Source organism: Cnephaeus nilssonii, assembly GCF_951640355.1.
Source record: "Cnephaeus nilssonii genome assembly, chromosome: 17".
NCBI classification, from domain to species: domain Eukaryota; kingdom Metazoa; phylum Chordata; class Mammalia; order Chiroptera; family Vespertilionidae; genus Cnephaeus; species Cnephaeus nilssonii.
The window spans coordinates 41,168,116-41,190,254 of NC_137088.1; the positions used below are offsets into that span (position 1 = coordinate 41,168,116).

The window sequence follows — 22,139 nt, forward strand, 5'->3', positions numbered from 1 at the left end:
ATTTGGTAGACTTCCCAGTTTCCCTGCCTTTAAAAATTAACCAATTAACCAAGCACTAATTAATCCTGGCTGTGTTGAATAAAAGGCCTTTGATTAAAAAAAAAAAAAGGACTGCCCTTCAATGCAACCCCATGCCTGATCAAACAGAAAAGGCATGGCCCGGGAGCCTGTTTCTCAGAGATGACATTTGCAGCCCCTGGCCCGGCCGGCCCCACCACACATGACCCTCAGCTCAGGCAGTGCAAAAACCTGTCTTGCCATGGCTCCCTGTGGTAGAGGAGGCACCCACTAGCCCCTGGCGCAGGGATGAGCTGCAAATCGCAGGATGCATTTTCACCCTTTGTAACCCAAGGCTCCGACATAATCCCAGCCGTTTAGGGGGATCCAAACTCGGCAGAGAACAGAACATAAACGGGTATAGGGAAGGTTCTTGTTTTCACACCTTGAACCTGGACAGAAAGGGTGGAGATCCAGCTATATAGCCAACCACCAAGAGTTAAACACAAGCCAAAGGACTGAACACGGAACTGCCAACTCACTTAACCAGGTCACTCAACTCCAAGAATTTCACTGGGAGAAAGCCCCCGATGTACCGTGTGTCATTCATAACAATGACTCCACTTGCCCTCTGACCTCCTGCAGGTCACATACCACAAGTGCCATTCCCTGGCAGAGGTAAAGGGGCCACCAGCCACCTGCCTCCCTCACCCAGCAACCCTTGTAGACACTTTGGGAAGCCGTGTGAGCGAGACAGGCCAACAGGGTACTCTACCTGAATCCTCTACCACCTAAAACAAATATGCATCACCCATTCAGCTGAGTCCTAGGAAGATTTCTGAGGAAGCCCAATCAGATAGGGCAGCGATTTTCAACCAGTGCGCCACAAGATTTCTTTTAAAGGAGTTTTAAATTGATTTTTAGAGAGAGGGAAACATTGATGTGAAAGCAAAACATAGATTGGCTGCCTCCTTTATGCCCCGTCCCCTATCAGGATGGAGTCCACAACCCAGGCATGTGCCCTGACAGGGAACTGAACTGGCAACCTTTCGGTGCACAGGATGATGTCCAACCAACTGAGCCTCACTGCCCAGGGCCAGAATTGTTAAAACATGCAATACCTGACCTTTTAATACGGGTCACTGACTTCTTTTCTCTTAGACTGTCAAAAAAATGACAAAAGCCAACTCAACAATAGCCGTTTGGTGTGAATGAATCAAAATTATACCTTTTTTAATTTTTTTGGTCAGACTGGCAAAAAATGTATTTTTTGGTGTGCCGCAGAATTTTAGTTTCTGTGTGCCATGAGATGAAAAAGTTGAAAAAGGCTGAGGTAAGGTATCACCAGGAATACTGAAAGCTCCAGGCACTCAAGGTAAATCCACTCAATCAACCCAATTTTCAGATGAAGAAGTTGAGCTCAGTGCAGTCAGGGAATATGCTGAGCCTCATTCCCCATTAAACAAGTTCCAGCACTGGGACCGATCAAGGTTGGCCTCTGGGTACAAAACGTAAAGCTTGGGAAACACAAACCTCAATACACAATCCACAGCATTATCGAAAGTCAAGAATAGCCCCCAAAAGAGGATTAGCTCAGAAAACTTAAATGTACATAGTTAGAAAAACAATTCAAGAACTTTACTCTACACTGAAGCTAGCTAGTAGTGTGTACAGCTACAATACACACACACACACGGTCCAAAATGTCAAGGCTGCGGTAACAAGTCAATTAAGTCTTAATGCAGGTTAAAGCTGAGGATGGCCGTTGAAAGTTACCAGTGAGGGAAGAGGCCACACCGGCTGAGGCTGGAAGAGGTCTCCTCTGACAAGCCCTGCCTGAGGTTGCTCCTGCCACAGCCAGCCTCCCTCAGCACAGCTCAGGCTCTTGAGCAACCCTGCACCTGCCTCAGGCCAGGCCACGCAGCTGGGAGCAGGAGAGGAAAGGCCCGTTTCCCAAGAGAGTGCAATATCCCTCCACTACCACCACCTCCTCACCCCCTCCCACCGCACTGCTCCAGGCTCGGTGCTCTCGGGCTGTCATGGCCCAGTGGCACAGTTAGTGAGGAAGGCTGGTTCCCAGGAGGGAGTAGATCCCTTTCTGATGCCACAGTCTAGAACAAACTCCCTGGACAACCCAATGAGCACTGGTAAATGTGCTGAGGGGGAGGGACGGGAGGCGAGAAACAGTAGCCAGACCGGGAAGTGGTGGGGAAAGAACAGAGGCCTGGGAGGCAGGGCACACGGTCCAGTCCGGGCTCAGTCTTTGACCTGCTGGAAGTCTCAGGCAAGCCCTTCAGTCCCTCCAGTTCCACCAGTACATGGAGTCTTGGATTAAGTTACCTGTATTTTCCTAGTTCTAATAACTGACGATATGGTGTGAACTGTCCTTCCTCCATCTGCTGTGGAGGCCAGTGAGCCAAGGTGGCTTCAGTGAGCTCACATTTACTCAGCACCTACTACGCACCAGGCCAAGTACCTTATCTTGTTCAAGTCTCATAATAACCCATTAAGATAGGTAATCGCCTCCCTCATTTTGAGGGTAAGAAACCATCTCAGAGGGATGACGTGACCTGGGATGAAGTCTCACAGCACTGGGAAAATGTGGCCTGGTGACCGTGAGAGGACAGGGCTCAAATTCGGGCAGCTTGATGCCAGAGCCCATGCACTTGACCAGTGGGCTACATCACGACTGTCTCTGGTCCTGGAGCCCTAACTCCCAGGGGTAGCCCCTCTGTTCCCCTGGAACCCTAACTCCCAGGGGTAGCCCCTCTGTTCCCTGGTCCTGGAACCCTAACTCCCAGGGGTAGCCCCTTTGTTCCCTGGTTCTGAAGCCCTAACTCCCAGGGGTAGCTCCTCTGTTCCCCTGGAACCCTAACTCCCAGGGGTAGCCCCTCTGTTCCCCTGGAACCCTAACTCCCAGGGGTAGCCCCTCTGTTCCCTGGTCCTGGAACCCTAACTCCCAGGGGTAGCCCCTCTGTTCCCTGGTCCTGGAACCCTAACTCCCAGGGGAGCCCTCCCTTCAGATGACAAGCACTCATCTGCCAGGTTGTCCTGGTGCTCTCTGAAAGCACCAGACAGAAACGTCTCCACTGGATGTCCAAGGGCACACACCTAAAACCAAGAGAAACTGGCTGGTTACAAAGCCACAGAAAGAGCAAGGAAAGGTGGGGTTCTGAGGACTAGTTCCCTAGTATTTCAGAGAGCCTCGTTTGACCTTCTCAACAGACAAGAGCCAGTGTGCACTGTAGCTTCAGAGGGAGCTGGTGGGACTGCCACGTGCATGCCAACTGCATGTGGATGGCCAGTGTCTAGAACACCTCGCGTCTACCCAGCAGAAGACTTCCTCTGGGAATGCGCTGGGGCTTCACTTTCAAATTTTATTCATGGAAGTGAATTAATAAGCACGCTTAGCAAAAAAAAAAAAAAAAAAAAAAAATTAACAGAAGACCAGCTCTTCTCTTGATATAAGAGTTATAAAATGGTATTTAAGACCTTTTCCCTAGCTTCTCGGCCCTGAACCAGCATGCCCTGGCCTGGCTATTGAAGTTGGCACCTAGAGTCTTCTCTTTTCAAACAATACAAGTTGTGTAACCAACCAGAATCTGAGAGCAGAAGAGAAGCAACAGAGTCCATTTCCTCAGTCCCAAAGCCTGGGGACCAGCTGGCAGGGCAGCAGAGGAAGTCTTAACTTTAAGTAATAACCTGACCCCAAGGAGGCTTGGGACCTTAAGTGAAGAAACCATCAGCCCCCTATGAGCTAAAACATCTGCGGTCCTCCCTGGCCGTCAGTAGGAATCCCATTCAGAGTGGTGGGCTGGGTAATTGAGGCACCTTGGGGTTCCTCTCACAGCTGTTTTCATCTCTTCTTCACAGAGAAACAGTAGGGGGTCTGTGTGAGAGGAAGAAGGGAGACCAACGAGAATTGTGAACACCAGTAGAGGAACGAGACACTGTAAATAAGCCATGGCCCGTGGGGCTGGGAGCACCAGGCGCCCTAGACAAGGTGGTTTGAGTCAGATTAGGATTCCTGAATGCCAGTGCTCACTTTGTCCCTCTATCTGCTGGGTACCCTCCAATTTTCCTTCCATGAAGGCACTGGGAAGACCACCCCACGTGGCATGGTGGTCATGAGAGGCACTACCAAGCTCTTCTGCATCCCTTGTCCTATTGCACAGAATACAGAGTGAGCCACCTCAGGGACAAAGATTAAACAGACAGCTTGGCTGAAGATCAGGTCGAAAGGGAGGGGTGCCTCCATCTCGTTCCTTGAGGGCTACGGTCCACAGCTATAGGTAGTGAGGGAAAGCACCTGAGCATGCTTCCTTTGGGCTTGCTCGTCAGCCAAGCTACCGGCAGGAGATTCAGCTAAGCATCTTACCACGCCTGACGCGATGCAGGAGGAGCCAGAGGCTGCACCACTGATGTGGGTGGGCAAGCACAGAACCCAGAGAAAGCAGTTTGGGAGAAGGGCTTGCTGGGTGATGTTTTGGGATTGTCTTACAACTGTGTCCCCCTCAGTTCCAGCCTTCCTAGAAGTCTAGAGTGAACGTAAAGCAACCCCCGAGAATCAGCATGCCCCGGCGCTGCTATTTCTTATTTGAGACAGCCCTGCCTGTGCCAGCTTCTGATCAGAAAGGCCAGACACATTCATGGGACCATGTAAAAAAAAAAGGAGGCGTAGGGTCTGCCTACCTGTCCTCAGACTCTCCGACCGGCTATCGGGTCAGGGAGCATGCTTCTTTTGGGCTTGCTCATCAGCCAAGCTACCTGCAGGAGACTTATTAGCTAAGCATCTTACCACACCTGACACTATGTAAGAGGAGCCAGAGGCTGCACCATTGATGTGGGTGGGCAAGTATAGAATCCAAAGAAAACGGAGTTAAAGCACTCTGCCAGGAAATGACCAAACAATCTGAGATGAGAATCAGGAGAGTGGTGATTATGCCTAAGTACATTCTAGGGGCAGGGGAATGGCAGGTGGCTGGGAGAGACTCACCAAGAGCTCAGAGCAGTGAACAAAGACTCTATACAAAGACTTGATATAACAAAGCTCTATACTGTATACACGCTAGAACTTTAGCACTTCCTCTCCCGTAACATTGAGATATGAGCACTTTGGGCTGCAGTATGTTTGAGAGAGGGGAAAAAGAAGACCCATTGACTGTCCCCTTACAAAAAGGTATTGAGAACGTGTAAAAAGTAACCGTGCACGGAATAAGCGAGCTCCATTTCCATTATTAGCCCCTTTTTGACTCCCACACGTAACTCAAAGGCTCATTATACAACAAATTAGTCAACAAATTAGTCTGAACGTTATCTTATTCTACCATCCACACTGGATAAAACTCTGATTTACTACCAGTTAAAATACAAGCAGTGAGCAACCAGGTTGGCTTGCCACAGACAAAGCAATCCTAGGAATACGACAAACGGCCTCTTTGAGTCCCTTAAGATCGAGGAAGCAGTCGACTGCCACGTTGGATGAGATGTTTGCTGGCATCGCTGAGCCTGCTACCACCACCTTCAAAAACTCAGGAGGAACAGTGATGCTACAACCCACTCTGCGGGATTCTGGCAGTCCTGCTCCCCAAGATGAAATCCAGTCAACAAGCTCTCACTTGTCTGCCCAGTATGTAGCTCTATCCTTATACCCCTTCCATGAACACTCAGCATACAAGCCTGGGTTCCCTAGTTACTGGTCCAAATGATCTGTCTTCCTAAGTAGATTGCAGACTCTTGGGGAACAAATATAAAGTCTCCTAACCTTTCCCGCACTCACCTTCACTATATTAGTTATCTAACGCTGTGTAACAAATTAATCTACAAGTTAGTGGCTTAAAACAATAAACATTTAGTATTGCCTTAGCTGGGTAGTCCTGGCTCATGGTATCTTGTAAGGTTGCAAACTACAAACCATCTGAGGCCCTGACTGGGGCTGGAGGACCCACTTCTGAGAAGGCTCAACACGTGGCTGTTGGCAGGAGTCCTCAGCTCCTTACCACACGTCTCTCCACAGCGAGGCCTGAGTGTCCTCAACACTGGGCAGCGGGCTCTCCCCTGAACAAGTGATCCAAGAGGCAGGCAGCAAACAAGAGAGCAAGCCCGAGACAAAAGCTGCAGCCTTTTAAATAACGTAATCACTTTTAAATAACCATTCCTTCTGCCACATTCTTCTGGGCGCACAGACTAACCCTGAGCCACATGGGAGAGGTGTGCTTCAATTCGCGAGGCTTCTGTTGTTACATTTTCAAACTCACTAATCAATTCTTCTGTAGAGTTTAATTTTGTTAAGTCCATCCAGTGCATTTTTCTTTTTAAAAAGGTATATTTTTATTGATTTCAGAGAGGAAGGTAGAGGGATGAAGATAAATGGCAATGATGAGAGAGAATCATTGATTGGCTGCCTCCTGCATGCCCCCCAGTGGGGACTGAGCCCATAAGCCAGGCATGTGCCTTCATGGGGAATTGAACCGTGACCTCCTGGTTTATAGGTTGCCGCTCAACCATTGAGTCATGCTGGCTGGGCAATCCAGTGAATTTTTCAGAAATTGTATTTTCAGTTAAAGACATTCTACTTGGTTCACTTTTACATCTCCCATTATGCTCCAGGTTTTCTTTAAAACCTTTAGCATACTTATTGTAACTGTTGTAAAGTCTTGTATGGTGTTTCTATTATCTCTGTAACTTCTCAGTCTATTTATATTGACTGACTTTTTTCCTGATTATAGGCCACAATTGCCTGCGTCTTCACATGTCTAGAAATTTTTGATTAGAAACTATACATTATGATTACTACATTAAGTACTTGGATTTTGTCTTCCTTTAATGAGTATCAAGTTTGTTTTTGTAAGCACTTAAGTTTGTAGAGCAGCTTGATCGTTTCAAAGGTTTTTTCCCTTTCTTTTTAAAGTCAATTTTGATGTATAACATATACCAGACGTACAGTTGAGTTTTGAGAAATGCGTACATTTATATAACCTTCACTACAATCAAGATATAATTTTTTCACCCCAAAAAGTTCTCTCATGTCTCTCTGCAATTGGTCCCATCCCTACCACCCCAAGGAAACCACTAGAGATTAGATTTCCTATTTCCAGAATCTACACTAATAAAAGAGAAACATGCAAATTGACCATCCCTCCGCTACACCCACCATCCAGAGTGAGCATGCAAATTAACCCAACAAAGATGGGGGTTAATTTGCATATGCCTGCGTGGAGCAGACTGACACTGTAGAAGGAAGCCAAGCGCTGAAGAAGGGAGCGAAGCGGCAGAGACAGGAGCGAAGCCGAGGCAGCAGAGACAGAAGCGAAACCCGCCTTCTCTACTTCGCTTTGGCTGCAAGAAGCCCTATTCTTGCAGGAATAGGCTCGAGGAAGCCCTATTCTTGCAGGAATCTTCCTGCAATGGGCCTCTAGTTTCATATAAATGGAGTAATATACTACTAGTATGTATGCTTTTTATCTGGATTCGTTTGCTCAGCATATTCAACCACTTTGTTGTATGTATTAGTTCATTGCTTTTTGTTGCTGATGGATATACTACCATTTGTTTACCCAGTCATGTGTATATGGACATTTGGATTGCTTCTAGATGGGGAAATCATGAATAAGGTTGCTATTTAAGTACAAGTCCTCTTGTAGCCCTGTTTTCTTGTCTCTTCGGTAAATATCTAGGGGTGACATTCTGGGCTGTATGGTAGGTATACTGTTCTTTATAAGAAAATTTCAGTTTTTCAAAGTGGTCATACCATTTTTAAATTTCTGCTAGCAATGTATAAGAATGCCAAAGTACACATTCTCTTCAATTCTTGGTATTGTCAATCTTTTTCATTTTAGCCATTCTTAGAATATACAGCCCACAGGCCATGTAAGGCCCACAAAATCACTTGGTCTGGCCCTGCCATGGCATTAGGGATGAATTAATTAAATGTTTGACCAAATACAGCAGGCTAATTTTTAAGTTGATAATTTTGTATGGCCCTTGAATTATGTTATAAATATCCAATAGCCCTTGGCAGAAAAAAGGTTCCTCGCCCCTGTTGCAGGCATACAGCAGTATCTAATCATTGCTTAATTTGCATCTCCCTACTGACTAATATTGCACATCTTTTCATAGGCTTATTGGCCGTATGTACATCTTCTTTAGAGAAATGTCTATGCAGATCCTCTGCCTATGCTTAAATTGTATTGTCTTTTTATTGAGTTTTAAGAATTCTCTACATATTCTTGATGTAAGTGCTTTGTCAAATATTCATATTCCAAATATTTTTTCCCCAGTCTGTGGCTTTACAGTATTTTTTGAAGCCCAGAAATGCTTAATTAACTAATTAATTATAATTATCACCCAAGGACATGCATTGATTTTAGAGAGAGAGGAAGGGAGGGAAGGAAAGAGGGAGAGAGAAACACATGGATGTGAGAGTGAAACATCGACTGATTGCCTCCCACACGTGCCCTTACTGGGCATCAAACTCACAATCTGGGTATGTGCCCTGACCAGGAATTTAATCTGTGACCTTTTGGTGTTTGGGATGATGCTCCAACTGAGCCACACCAACCAGGTCAGAAATGCTTAATTTAGATAAAGTCTAATTTATCTTCTTTTAAAAATGGTTCAACATCTAGGGGAAAAGATGAACAACATAGACTGAAGAACAAGAACAGCATTGATCAGACTGTCAGACCTCAGAGGGAATGTAGGGGAGGGTGGGGACAAGGGAGATAGATCAACCAAAGGACTTGTGTGCTTGCATATGAGCCTAACCAGTGATCACGGACAACAGGGGGAGGGGGGCTTGCGTGTGGGGGGGTTTGGGAAGGGAACGGGGGGAGGGGGTTGATGACAAATATGTGATACCTTAATCAATAAAGTAATTAAAAAAAAATGGTTCAAGCTTTTTGTGTCCTAAGAAATCTTTGCCTCTCCCAAGGTCACAAAGCTTTTCTCCTATATTTTCTTCTAGAAGTGTTATAGTTTTCACTTCTACATCTAGATCTGTGATATATTTCTATTCAATTTTTGTGTATGGTATCAAGACTTGTTTTTAAGCTATGTACCCTTCCCTCTGGGGCTATATGAGGCATAATTCTTTTGAGGTGTCTACTGAATGCCTCAGTGTTCAACACAGTCACTCACTCTACCTGGAAAGAAAACCATCTCCCAGTCCTAGAAATAGTTCAGCTTAGAGCTTCCCAGCAGCTGTTCTCTGCTTTGCCTAAGTTTTACCCTATGCACACAGACTAATGCTTGGAAAAAGACTTGCGGAGACCCCTAAAAGCAAATGTCTAGAGCTTTTCTTCTATGTCGCTCTTTTTCCTCCATGTTGAACCTGAAAATTCCATTGCCTTGGCTTCCTCAACTTCGTCTTCTCAACTCAAGGCTGCTGGCTCTGCTGGCTTCCTCCTCGCGGCTCCGAGATCCGGAAACTGCCTCCAGCAGAGAGTTGGGGAGAAGACTACAGGGCTCACCTCACGATTTTCATGCCTTCGGGGATCACTGTCCTGGCTGCCTGGTGCCCAGTGTCTGCAGAGAGTTGTTTCGTGTATTTTGTTTTGTTTTCTGGTTGCTTACAGGACACGTTCTATATGGGTGACTCCTTAATCGACCAAAGCCGCCTCCTCCACGCTGAACAGGCGCAAATATTAAATGTATCTAGCCATACAGGATAGGGTCCTCTGATTCAACAAGCCCTCATTTGATTTCAACCTCAAAACGAAAAGCCTTTGGCTTTTTTCTTCCCAGTCCACCTTATCATGCCTAAAAAATGACTGCGATGTCACTCTCAGTGGAAAGCCAAGCAGGTGAGGAACAATAGGAACCAAATGGTGAACGTCACATGCAGAAGACACAGAAAGCCAGCGGCCAGAGAAGCAGTGTCCCTGTGTCGGGGCTGTGGTGCCCACTGCTCACGGCGGGCAGAGCAGGCGACGCCCCGGCTTCAGAATGAGATCACCAGGTCTGAGTCCCAGTAGTCCACTGAGTGGCTGCCACAACCTTAGACAATTCACGTAACCAGTCTGTGCCTCAGTTCCCCCAGGTATGAAACAGGATAACTGGCATGCCCACCTCACGTGGCTAACGTGAGAAATAAAGAGTTAGCATCTGTGAGGCACTTACAGGGCTTGGCACATACTGAGCACTCTGCAAATGCGCCCTGGTACTGTCACAAACCAAAAACTGGCCAAAGCACCTTCTGCCAAGCACCTTCAGAGCCTGTAGCTCTGACCTCCCACCCGGGAAGGCATTATTCCAAGGAAGACCGAAAACAGACCCTCCATCTACATAGTCTCAAAGTATCTCCCCACAAGTCATTTATTAATCACAAAGGGGAAAATTGTAACGTCACAGTGTCCAGGCCTGGAGGAAAGAGAACCTCAGCAATACTGGGATAATTCAAGATTGGGGCCTCCGGTTCCCACACACTGAGGAGGTCCCAGCATCGCTTACACAGCATCCCTGCCAAAAACACAACCTGAACGTAATCACGAGAAAACATCCGACAAACCCAATCTGAGATATTCTACAAAATCACTGATCCGTACTCTTCAAAAGCGTCAAGGCTGAGAAATATACGGAAAGTCTGAAAAATCGTTCCAGACTAAAGGGGACTAAAGAGATGTGGCAACTGAATGCAACGTACGACCCTGGACCAGGATAAAATAGCTGTGAAGAGAGTATTTGGGCAACGGATGACGTCTGAATATAGCCTGCGGAGTGATAGCACGTTAACGTTAAATATCCTGAGTTTGGATAGCTGTACTGTGGTTATAAAAGAGAACACCTGTGTCCTTAGAAACTGCAGGCTGAACTATTTAGTGATGAGAAAGGAAAGATCCCAGTCTACCCCCTTCTCCTAAGTGTTACTGCTCTCTTTCTGCTCACCCTCCCGGTGGAGAGCACCGGCCACTTTGGGCTTGAGCACTCAGCCAGGGCCCAGGCATGTGCCAGCACCAGGCTGGCAGACAAGCAGACCAGGCCCCACGAGCAGCAGTGACACACAGAGGCCTAACCTGTATGGTACAGACTGTCCATCCTGTTGACTTCAAGGGAGAATGTATTCGGTCATGAAGCAAAGTTTCTTGGAAGAAGGGAGGATGTGGCTAGGGAAGGAGGAAAGGGGAAAGCATTTAAGGGAAAAAGGGACGTGGGTAAGGGAGAAGGCAGGATGGGGTTCGGCAGGTGCCGGGGCTGAGAAGAGCAGCCCTAGGGCATCTTGCTGCATTCCCAGTGTCTGACCACAAGGCTACCCCCCTGGCCCAGGCTACAGGGCAGACCCTGGTGACTGCAGTGTCCACAGCAGCGGTCGCCACCTGGTGGTCCGTGAGGTCCGAAAGGTTGGAGACCACTGGCCATAGCACAGAAAGAGCTCAGAAAAGGAGGATGGGCAGGTCCAGGAGTCCGGCAGTCGGGCAAGATGCCAGACGGCCACCTCAGTCCCAGGCACCACATAACACCACTGGCAGCTCCAGCAGTGGGCGCGAGGGCTGAGAAGCTCACTGCTGTGATTCAGTGGTTCACAGGCTATGAACACCTTCAGACAGCACTGCCCCCGCCCACCCCTCCTTGCCCTCATGCCTCATATCACCACAAACTGAGGCTCTTGATGGAAAAAACACATGCATGTAAGTCTCCCTGCATCAAACCCCTGGGGCCACGGGTGGGGCCAGCAGAGGAAATGGCAGACCTGCAACTTTCCTGTCTGCTGCCTCAGAAACCCAGCAGCAAACCCGGCCAGGGAGGAGCAGCCGCACCCGTAAGGCACCCCTCAGGTGAGCTCCGAGTAAGTCCCCTGCACACGACGCTCCTCCCTGTGTACACGCGGCACTGGCAGCCTTGCTCGCTGGACAACCTGCAAATATTTTAGCTCCACACTCACCACCCCAAACAGAAACCTGCTTGCATGCTCCGGTGCCGCGTCGGTCAGGATGTTCGTTCACATTGTGTGAGGGTCTGGGCAAGATCTGCGGTGTGTGCTGTGACTGCCCACCTGTTCCTGCAGGAAGTCTGGGTCATTTAACCCAGGAATTGGCACCGCTTCATCTCCCACACCACTGGTCATGCTATTAATAAAAATGTCTTCTAAGAAAATGGAAAAGCCCATGGAGAACAGTGATGAGCTTAGAGGTTAGAACAGCCCACAGACTAGAACAAAAGCTAGGGGTGGGGGGCATTTTGAGAAAGGTGGACCAGTAAAAACATAGTGTTGGCCCTGCACGTGTCCCAACCTACTGTGCATACAACTCTGTTCGTGAAAGAAAGACGTAAAGAAAAAGCATGATCGCTCTTGGCACCTGGCACTGGCAAATACTTGACACCAAGTCTTTAAAAGACATTTGTTGTTGTTGTTAATCCTTAACGGAGGATATTTTTCCATTGATTTTTTAGAGAGTGGCAGGGAGGGGGAGTAATAGAGAGAGAGAAAGACAGAGAGAAACATCGATGTGAGAGAGACACATCGATTGGTTGCTTCCTGCATGTGCCCTGGCCAAGGCCAGGGATCGAGCCTGCAACCGAGGTACGTGCCCTTGACCGAAATTGAACCCAAGACCCTATTGTCAATGGGCTGACGCTCTGTCCACTGAGCCAAACTGACTAGGGCCAAATTTATTTATTTTTTAATATATCCTTATTGATTTCAGAGAGGAAGGGAAAGGGAAGAGATAGAAATATCAATGATGAGGGATCGGCTGCCTCCTGCATGCCCCCTACTGGGTATTGAGCCTGCAACCCGGGCATGTACCCTTGACCAGAATCAAACCCCAGACCTGTCAGTCCACAGGCTGACGCTCTATCTACTGAGCCAAACCAGCTAGGGTCAAATTTATATGTTTAATGCTATCAATAGCCATAAAACAGCCTGAAGCTTCAGATAATGCTTTGGATGTAAAAAAGAATTATTAAGAAAGAAAACTGAAATTATTCAAGTAGGAAAAAATTGAGCCCAGGACCACAGAGTAATCAGAAAGTGCACCTGTGTGGAAAGGGGAGCAAACAGGCAGGCGGAGTAGGGGGGGTGGCTAAGCGCGTTTGGAGTCTGAGGGACCTGGCTTACATTTCAGCTCTGCACCTACTAACCAGCACTTTGTCCTAGATCAGTGATGGCGAACCTATGACATGCGTGTCAGCACTGACACGTGCAGCCATTTCTGATGACACGCGGCCGCTGAGGCGGCCGCATGCCGAGGATGAAACATTTGCTGCTCCTGAGGATGAAACATTTGCGAAATAATGTTTTTTCCTCAAAATGACACACTACCCGAGTTATGCTCAGTTTTTTGGCGAAGTTTGACACACCAAGCTCACAAGGTTGCCCATCACTGTCCTAGATGCTTCACCTGCTCCCTGTCCTTGTTTGTAAAATAAAAATAACCCCTCCTTCCAGGATCCTGTGAAGTACATCGAGTGCTGAGCACAAGTGCCCGCACCTGGGGACTCGGTCAAGCGCGAGCGGCAGGAAAGAAGCTGGCTGTGGCGGCCAGTGCGCCACCTGCTACCAAGGGACCTGGCCGCCAATAACGCCGGGGACCCGGACACAGGTTCATCAGCTGTAAGTGGCCTGCCCCAGTCCACCCACTGCCCTCTCACGGCCCACGGGAGACTCTGTAGGTGGAAACACCAGGACTGCGTGAAGAAAGGAGATCATTACACCAACTAAAGCCACCGGGTGTGGGCACATGCCAAGTGGGAATTCACAATCACTGTGTCGATGCCGTAAAGTTTTTACTATCACGCAGCCTATGAAAAGAGGGCTAACGGGAAAGGTGCTATGCAAACAAGATGAAAAGGGAATGTTTAACCTAATTCAGAAAACAAGCTACTCAAGCACTCGTGAAATGTTCTTCAACAGAACTCCTGAATGCAAATATTGTAAAAATGCAGATGATGGCATCGGCCCCCAACCGCTGCCCCGTAGGAGGGCCTCAGGTGCCTGACAGGGATCCAGCTTCCTTACAGACATTCTTTCCAACGTCCACATTCCCAGAAAAAGCCTTATCCCCTCGGGCTGGGGAGGGAACTGAAGCTTCGAGAAATGGGTAGGCTGCCCAAGGGCACTGCAGGGCAGAAGCAGAAATGGAAGGCAGGTCAGACAGGTTCCCGAGCCAGGGATCCTGCTATTCGTAACCACCTGTAAAACGCTGTCCACACGACTTCACCTTCCTGTAAACATGATACTAATTGCAAAGGATTTTAAACAGATCATTAAAGCAGCAGAGGTTTGATAGGTCCCTACAGGCAACACTGAACAAGCAGGTATTGAAAAGGCTAAAAATGCATTTCCTTAAATTAGTCTACAATTCAGACAAGTTTCTCTTGCCCTGATTTTATTCCAAATTAATGAAATGTTATTATAAATAAAGGAGCAGATCACCATTATGAATAAATGCTACCAGATAAATCAGCATTTAGAAAACCAGAAAAGTTCTGAACATTAAGGCTCCTAACCAGCCACCCTGCTTTCCCCGTGGGCACAATCCCAGCCTGGGACAGGAAACGGGGGTGTTCTCCCTTTGCCGTGGCTGGCACTCTGGGAGGAGGAAAGGCTGCCAACATTTAGGGAGTGTGTTTTGGGTTTAGGCCCAGAGACAGGTGCCTTCACTCGTGAGCTCCAATTCAGCCATCACTAGTTTTCATTAGTATCTTACCAAGAGGAGGTGGACAGGGAGGGGAAATTTCCTGGGGGACAGGATATTCGCAGGATCTCAAAGTATCTACCACAGAGGTAATTTATTACCTGCAAACAGGAAAATGTACCTTGACAAGGGAGAGACCTAGAGACCTCCCCCCTCAGCTCAGTAATTGACCTTATTATCAGTGGGACCACCTGGTGCGATGCACTATGCAGCACACAGCGCCACTTATGGAGAGTCTGACTGTGAGAAAGGTTGTGTGAATCTCACAGCTCCTCCAGACCAAACTCAGGAAACACAGGGGTCAGCCAAACAGCTCAAACACCACACAAAGGAAACGCCAGACAACTGGCCAGGATTCTTCAAAAAGGCAATGCCACTGAAAAAAGCGTGCGTGTGTGCGTGCGTGTATGTAGGTGTGGATTCTTCTAGAGTAAGTGACTTAAAAAGCAATGTGAGGACCTTGATTGGATCATAGTTCTTGAAAATTCCAGAGACCTGGGACATTGGGGAAGTAGGAAGGAATATGGACTGGGTATTAGATGATAGAGTGAAGTTATTTATTTTCTTATGTGTGATCATGAACCTGTGGTGATGTAGAAGACTGCCTTTATTCTTCGGAGACTCGAGTGAAGTTCTTAGGGGTCAAGTGTGATGCCAAAAGAAAGCATACAGAGATAAAGTAAATGTGGCAAAATGTGAACAATTTCTGAATCCAGGTGGAGGGCAGACCGCTGTTCACTCTATTACTGACCGTCTTTCCCATATGTTGGACATTTTTAAAAATAAAAACTGGGATAGGGTGGGAAGAGGTGATCCCAGGAAAGGTTGTCCCAACCTCAGTGTGTGTGTGTGTGTGTGTGTGTGTGTGTGTACAGAACACACAGGGAGGCTAGTTCACCATGTGAGAAAACACTAGGGTCTCTTTGAGATAAATATTTCAAAGCTGGGCCCACTGTTCTGTGATGTTACTTTGAGCTTCAGGGGAAAAAGCTACCATTTCTCAATGCCGGCAGTGTTTTTATAAGACCATGTCACCTTCTCCCAGCTGGCTCGTCCCCGTGTCTGTAACATGGAAATAGGCAGGGTGCTTTATCCAAGCCCTCAAAATGCTTGTTTTGTGAGAAACCAATTCTGTCTACACTTCAGCCCAGAACTCTGACTGGACACAGTGAAGGCGGCTTGAGTTTGCTTTGCACTCACACATCCTGACAGCAAACACCCCCAAAGGCCAACACATACACACCCTGGCCAGTCCTGACCTCTGGCTGCCAGCAGGCCTACTGCCCTGCACTGGACAGTCTGCTGGACTCCGGGGCTCTCAGCTCCATTCTGCTGTGGCTCTAGTCTGAGTGACTCCATCGAGTCACAGACTAGAGACAAAGCCACCAAAACAGGAGGAACTGTTGGGCAGGCAGCTCAGGACAAAGCCCCTTGTTTAAAGCATTACTTTCTACGTAGACAGCAGTACCTTTCAGGGGCCTCCCAGAAAGCCCAGTGTGGGAAGTCCCTGAAGACGCTTGCCTCTGAGTCTGTTCCACTTTCCTAGCTGGAGCCTCTGGAAGGCTCACCAACTCAACAAGGTGATGCTGACACTGGGACATGTCCGCGGACAGCGGCCTGTCATACATAGTCTGTATGTTTAGGGAGCTTGAAGAATCGGCTACATATAGCACCTGGCACACCAACTCTCAACCGCCTGGTCTGGACCGGGACCATCTGAAAACCCCCACGCAGTGAGCCAAGCAAGCGCCAGGATGACAAATCCTTGTGAGAATCAAAATCCTCAGCCAAGATGTTAATACATATGAGAAGTCTTCCTCTAGGACAGTGGTTCTCAACCTTTCTAATGCCGCGACCCTTTAATACAGTTCCTCATGCTGTGGTGACCCCCAACCATAAAATTACTTTCATTGCTACTTCATAACGGTAATTTTGCTACTGTTAATGAATCGTAATGTAAATATCTGTGACCCACAGATTGAGAGCTGCTAGCAGGGTTGCCTAAGACCATCAGAAAACACAGATATTACGATTCATTAACAGTAGCAAAATTACAGTTATGAAGTAGCAATGAAAGTAATTTTATGGTTGGGGGTCACCACAGCATGAGGAACTGTATTAAAGGGTCGCGGCATTAGAAAGGTTGAGAAACACTGCTCTAGGACAAAATCCTACAGAATAAAAATCACAGCAACTTGTAAATAGAGAAAAAAGTGATTTTCTGGGTAGAAAAGAAACAGAGAGAGTGGTCTGAGGCATCACTGAAATCAGGATGCAGAGTGATGTCTGGCAGAGAAGTGGGTCCACTTTATAGAACGGAGCTGGTCCAACAGGGAACCGGAACAGTACCTGCCCCAGAACCGGGGGCAGTGTCCGAGAAGAGAAGCACTGAGCCCACTGCCCGGGGGCCGAAAGCACGGGAAGGGAAAAGACTGTGACTCCACGGAAGCAGGGACAGTTCATTCAAACTGTTGAGGAGAGAAGAATGCTTGAAGAAGGTAACGATGGAACTGACGAAGGGTGGCGTGGCCTCATCTTAACAAGACCTCCCTCAGGGGCTGCGGAGTGGACACTCTTGTCACGGGAGCCTGGCCCTTCTGAGGAAGCGACGCTGGGACTAGAAGACTAACAGCTCCAACAAAGCCGAACAGCTCACAGGTGTACTTCCTTGAGACCATCTCCACCCCCTTTTCCTTTCCCCAGCCAAGTCATTCCAAATGTACAGCCGCCCCTCAGATTTCCTCCTCTTCCCAGTGCAAAACGGTGGAGCCCCCCAGTTATACTTCACCAGAACCAAGTTTAAGAGGGAAGAAAGGACCTTCCCTGACTGGGTCCCTATCCGGGGGGTTCTCCTTGGCCTGCTGTCTGCTTCTAGGGCGACTAAGGCGCTGGCTCTCACCTCCATTTCTGTGTCCAGGGCAGACACAGCTCCAGCCTTTCCAATTCTTCTCCCCATCACTCCTACTCATCATTGTCCCAGGACCTACCACCCATTTCCACACGCTCCCTCTACGCCTAGCCTTACGCTAACCAAGAGGCCCCTTTCTAGTCCGGCCTCTGCATGCACCACAGTGGGATCTGCACAAAGGTTAAGTAAAGCAGTGAGTGTGTCCCCGAAGGCTCGCAGGGCCAGCACCATCCCTCTGCACACATTCAAACCGGCACACTTCTCAGCTTCGAGGAACTCTGCCCTGTCATAATCACATTTCCCTCCCTGAGTCACAAGTATCAAACCCCAGGGAGCAAGTCAGGCCATCAGCATCAATCAAAGGCACAAAAATTAGCCAGAGCTAAGCTAAGAAATCTTGGGTTAGAGAACAAAATAGCAGCCATGCCTGCAGTTCCCTTACATTCTAAGGCAGGGGTCCTCAAACTTTTTAAACAGGGGGCCAGTTCACTGTCCCTCAGACCGTTGGAGGGCCGGACTATAGTTTAAAAAAATACTATGAACAAATTCCTATGCACACTGCACATATCTTATTTTGAAGTAAAAAAACAAAACGGCAGAAACACCCGCATGTGGCCCGCGGGCCGTAGTTTGAGGACGCCTGTTCTAAGGCTTAGAGAGAAAGGAAGGCCAGCTGGAGGAGCGAGGTGGGAGGGGAGTGAGGACCCACACACAATGTCGTGAAAACACACACAGTTCAAGCACCCAACTCAGCAGCTGATTTTGGCTCTGTTGTCACAAATTACTACTGTGGGAACAAGTGGGTATTTGTTCAGCAAGGAGAATAGCAAGGCAAGTAGAGACTAAAATGAAAACGTGGCAAACATATACACTTGGGCACTTGTTACAAGACTTATCAAGGCCAGGCAACCAGGAGAAAGTGGTGTGCAAGAACAGTCTCTTCAGAGATACCCAAAGCCTGGGAGAATTCACCCAAATAAGCCCAAGCCACAAACAAGCGAAGTGGCTACTCCAGCCACTGGACCCAACAAGACACACGCATACGGCTGCAGGATCCCTCCGGGTGCCGAGGGAGTGTTTTCTGCAGGAACTTCCCACCCTGAGCACAGCGGGGAAGTTATGAGAACAAGCCATTTTGAAATTAATGCCTCTATCCGTAGTTATAACCCTTCCCCCAAAATGCAATCGCAGGGACACTCCTAGGCCTACAAGCCAACGGAAGCTTCTTGTTACTTTAATAAAGGGAAGGATGTGCACTAAGAAAATACCCCCCTCACGCCCCTCCTCCTCCCCCACCCCCCCACCCCCCCCCCCCCCCACACACACCGGGCAGCACACATGACAGCAGGTTGGAAAATCTAGTTTTCCAGAAGGGCCGTCTGGGGCTTTTTTTCTCCATCAGGAATGGGCCCCTGGTGACTTCGTACAGGGATTCGGGGACCTCCCAGACCCTCTGTGCCTCCTTCTCCATTAAGCCACTACTAGGTTGCCCAAGTCTCAAGGAAAGGAAAGAAAATTGAAATATAGTAATAAAAGTGGGCTGGGAAAAGGAAGAGCCAGGGGAGGCTTGAGACTTAATTAGGAAAGTTTGGGGCAGAGATGGTACAGGTGCGCCTGTTCTGGAAGGAAGGAAAGGAAATGTGCAGAAGGGAGTCTGGGTGGGTCCTGCCCCTATCAAAACAGAAAATAAACCCGAGAAAGCAGTTCGGGGTGGGAGGAGGTGGCGGGGAGGAGGTAGCCATGCCCAGCTAACAAATCAGGTTACTGCAGAGTAGCGGGACTTAAATACGAACGGGAGATGGCAATCGTTTGAGTGTAGGTGCAGGAAAGAAGCCCAGTATCACACTGGGGATTTAGAGATGCGGGTTCAAAGTGCGGGGGGGGAGGCTAAGAACAGCCTCCGAGAGGGGCATGCCCCAGGCGGAAAGTGGTTAGCCTTACTTCGCGGTGACCAGGTGGGAGGGGAGCGAGTTTTAGGCGGTATCTCAGGAGAGGTGTGTGCGGGTGGGAGGAGAGGAGCGGAGCAGGGGGCCCCGCGGCTACAGGCGGCACAGGTAGAACCAGGGGGTCCTGACCCGGGTCCTGGGAATGCCCGGGCTGGGCTCAAAGGGCGCAGGCACCTCCGCCCAAGGGCCCGGGTCCCCGGGCCTGAACTCTTCATACAGGAGGGTCCCCGCGGAGGGGCCTGGGCCCGCCACTCGGGGTGCAGGGCCTCAGGAGGGGCGGGGGTCCCGGACTCACGCATCAACGTGCTGAAGGCCACGACGCCGAGCAGCCCCTGCAGGAAGATGCCGAAACTGTGCATGAGCGCGCCGCTCTCGCAGCGGCCCGCCCCGGACGCGGCGGTGGAGGACCCGCCCGGCAGCCCGCGACTCGCGTTCCCCGCAGGGCCCTGCATGACGGAGCCGGCGGAGGAGCGGGGTCGCCGCGGTCCGCACAGCCACGCTGCCTGCGGGGGCCGCGCCGCGAGCCGGAGCCCGAGCCCGGAGCCCGGAGTCCAAGCCGGCCCCTCCGCCCCGCCGCCGACTCAGCACCGCGCGTAACCCGACGTCTGAGATCGCAGCCCCCGATTGGCCCGGCGCGGCGTGGGGCGGGCCTCGGCCCTGGGGCTCTCCCCTCGAGGGGCGGGGCTCCGGCCGGGGCGAGGGGCGGGGCCGTGAGTTCGGGTCACAGGTAGGACCAGGTGAGCCGGTGAACAAACTCGGGAGTGGGAGGGAAAGCGGCCCTGGGGTCACCAGCTCCAAGTCAGAAGGGCAGGAGCAGGGACGGTCTGTGACTAAATTCCTTTTCCCTCCAAGATAAATCCTTCATATCCTGCAGAATTTATTAAAAATACTCCTGGATTCCACCCGCAGATTCCGATTCAGTAGTTCTGAGACAGGGCCGAATCACCTGCCTTTTTCGGAAAGCAGCCTGGATTGTTCTGAAGCTCGTTGTTGAGGAAAACAACCTACGGCTCGGCGTGGAGGCATATGCTTTCCTATGCGTCCTTCTACTTTCCTCGTTCATACCGGTGTCCTGGCTTATCTTAGAGTCACCAGTCAGCCCTAGTCGACTTTCTTCTTTTTCTCTGCTAAATGTACTTTAAATTGTCATTTCAATCCACTCGCCTTCACTTAGAAATATACAAGGTTTACACTGAAAATATGTGATTATGTCTCTACCTTTTTTATATTGAACGGGATTCATAAAAGAAAGTCAACTCGTATTTGCCTGGGTCTCCAACACCTCTCTTCACACTTACACATTTCCTCCCACCTAACCCTTTCTGACTCCTTGAAACCTACTCTCTACCTCGAACAGGGCCTCTAGTCCACGTTCCCTTACCTACCCTCTCAACCCCTGCTGGCGTCTCTCCGGGCATGTCTTGTTGGTGCTGTGGAGTCCCTGACCTTCCTGCTGCATCTCCTTAATGCCAGTGCACACATGGTTATTCCAGTAGACACCGGGCTCCATTTGTAGGACGATAAATACCCTATCTAGGGAAATTTTCCCTAAAAGATAGCCACCAAGAAATGCTAATTACACGAGTTCAATGCCATACAAAAGCTTTCTTGGTTAACTGAAATATTAACCTCATTATCCAGAGAACAAAAATGCTAATGGCTCCGCCTAGTGCCAATTCTCCAGCCTTCTGACAAAGCGCTTTCACACCTGTGTGCCTTTCCGTGGTATTCCCGCTGCATGGAATACTGCTCCTTTTCCCTGCCCCATGAACTCCTACTTACGCTTCGAGGCCTGCCTGACCTCCCCGTCCCCACTGCGCTTCCACATGCCCTTGTGCGTGCTGCTCCACTGGAACTTGTCAGACTGCTAAATTAGGCACGGTCACAGCTGAGTGTGAGCCTCCCGAGGGCAGGAACTGGTTTCTATTCACCCTTGAGTCCAACATAGTGCCTGGCACAGAGAACATGCAACAGAATGCTTTTTAAATTAAACTGAATTTTAATTTATAAAATTTAAAACTCTCCACAAGTATTGACCATGGGAAAATACAGGAAACCAGGTGAAGAAAATAAATAGGTGAGGGAAATTCGCATTACTGTCTTTAAGTCTAAGAAGGTCTCTTATGGAGATGCTCAACAGTTAACAGTCCATGTTGAGAGAGAACCAAACAAGAGGATGTGTACTTGAAGCAGAAGAGACTGTGGTTGGGCATAAGGAGACTCTTGATTGCTTGAAGACACAAACAGCTCAAGGAAAATCGCACACAGAGCTGAAAAATGAAGTTTTTGACAAAGCCCTGCTCTGCACATCCAGAGGCGGAGGGATCCTTAAGGCCTGTTTGCTGCTGCACCAGAGCAATGGAGTGGAACAAGAAGCATCTTCAGAGATCAGGAGCAGAGTGCCCAGTGCCGGGAGCAGTCACTGTGGAGGAAAACTGCTCTTCCTACCTTTCCTGAATTGCAATAAAAAGTACCTAAATTGGGAGAGGAAAAGACCCAGACAGCAGGAGAGGGGGGAGAATTCTAGAAAAGTTCATTTTATTAAAGTAGGAAGGAACATTCTTCTCCATTTGGAGATGATTCTATGAGGCCCCGCTGGAAAGTTTTTTTTTTTGAAGGATTTACTCTTGGCAAGAAGCCCTCTTGCTGTTAAAT

General features: G+C 48.9%; 1 protein-coding gene across 1 annotated transcript in view; it reads right to left on the reverse strand.

Moving 5' to 3' along the window:
- Positions 1 to 20,063, reverse strand: part of LOC307113384 (store-operated calcium entry regulator STIMATE) — a 46,609-nt gene extending 26,546 nt beyond the window's left edge. The window contains exon 1 of the mRNA XM_079795025.1: positions 19,780 to 20,063. Within this exon, the coding sequence (XP_079651151.1) occupies positions 19,780 to 19,936 (157 nt within the window). The 5' untranslated portion in view covers positions 19,937 to 20,063. The remainder of the gene's footprint in view (positions 1 to 19,779) is intronic.
- Positions 20,064 to 22,139: the final 2,076 nt, after the last annotated feature.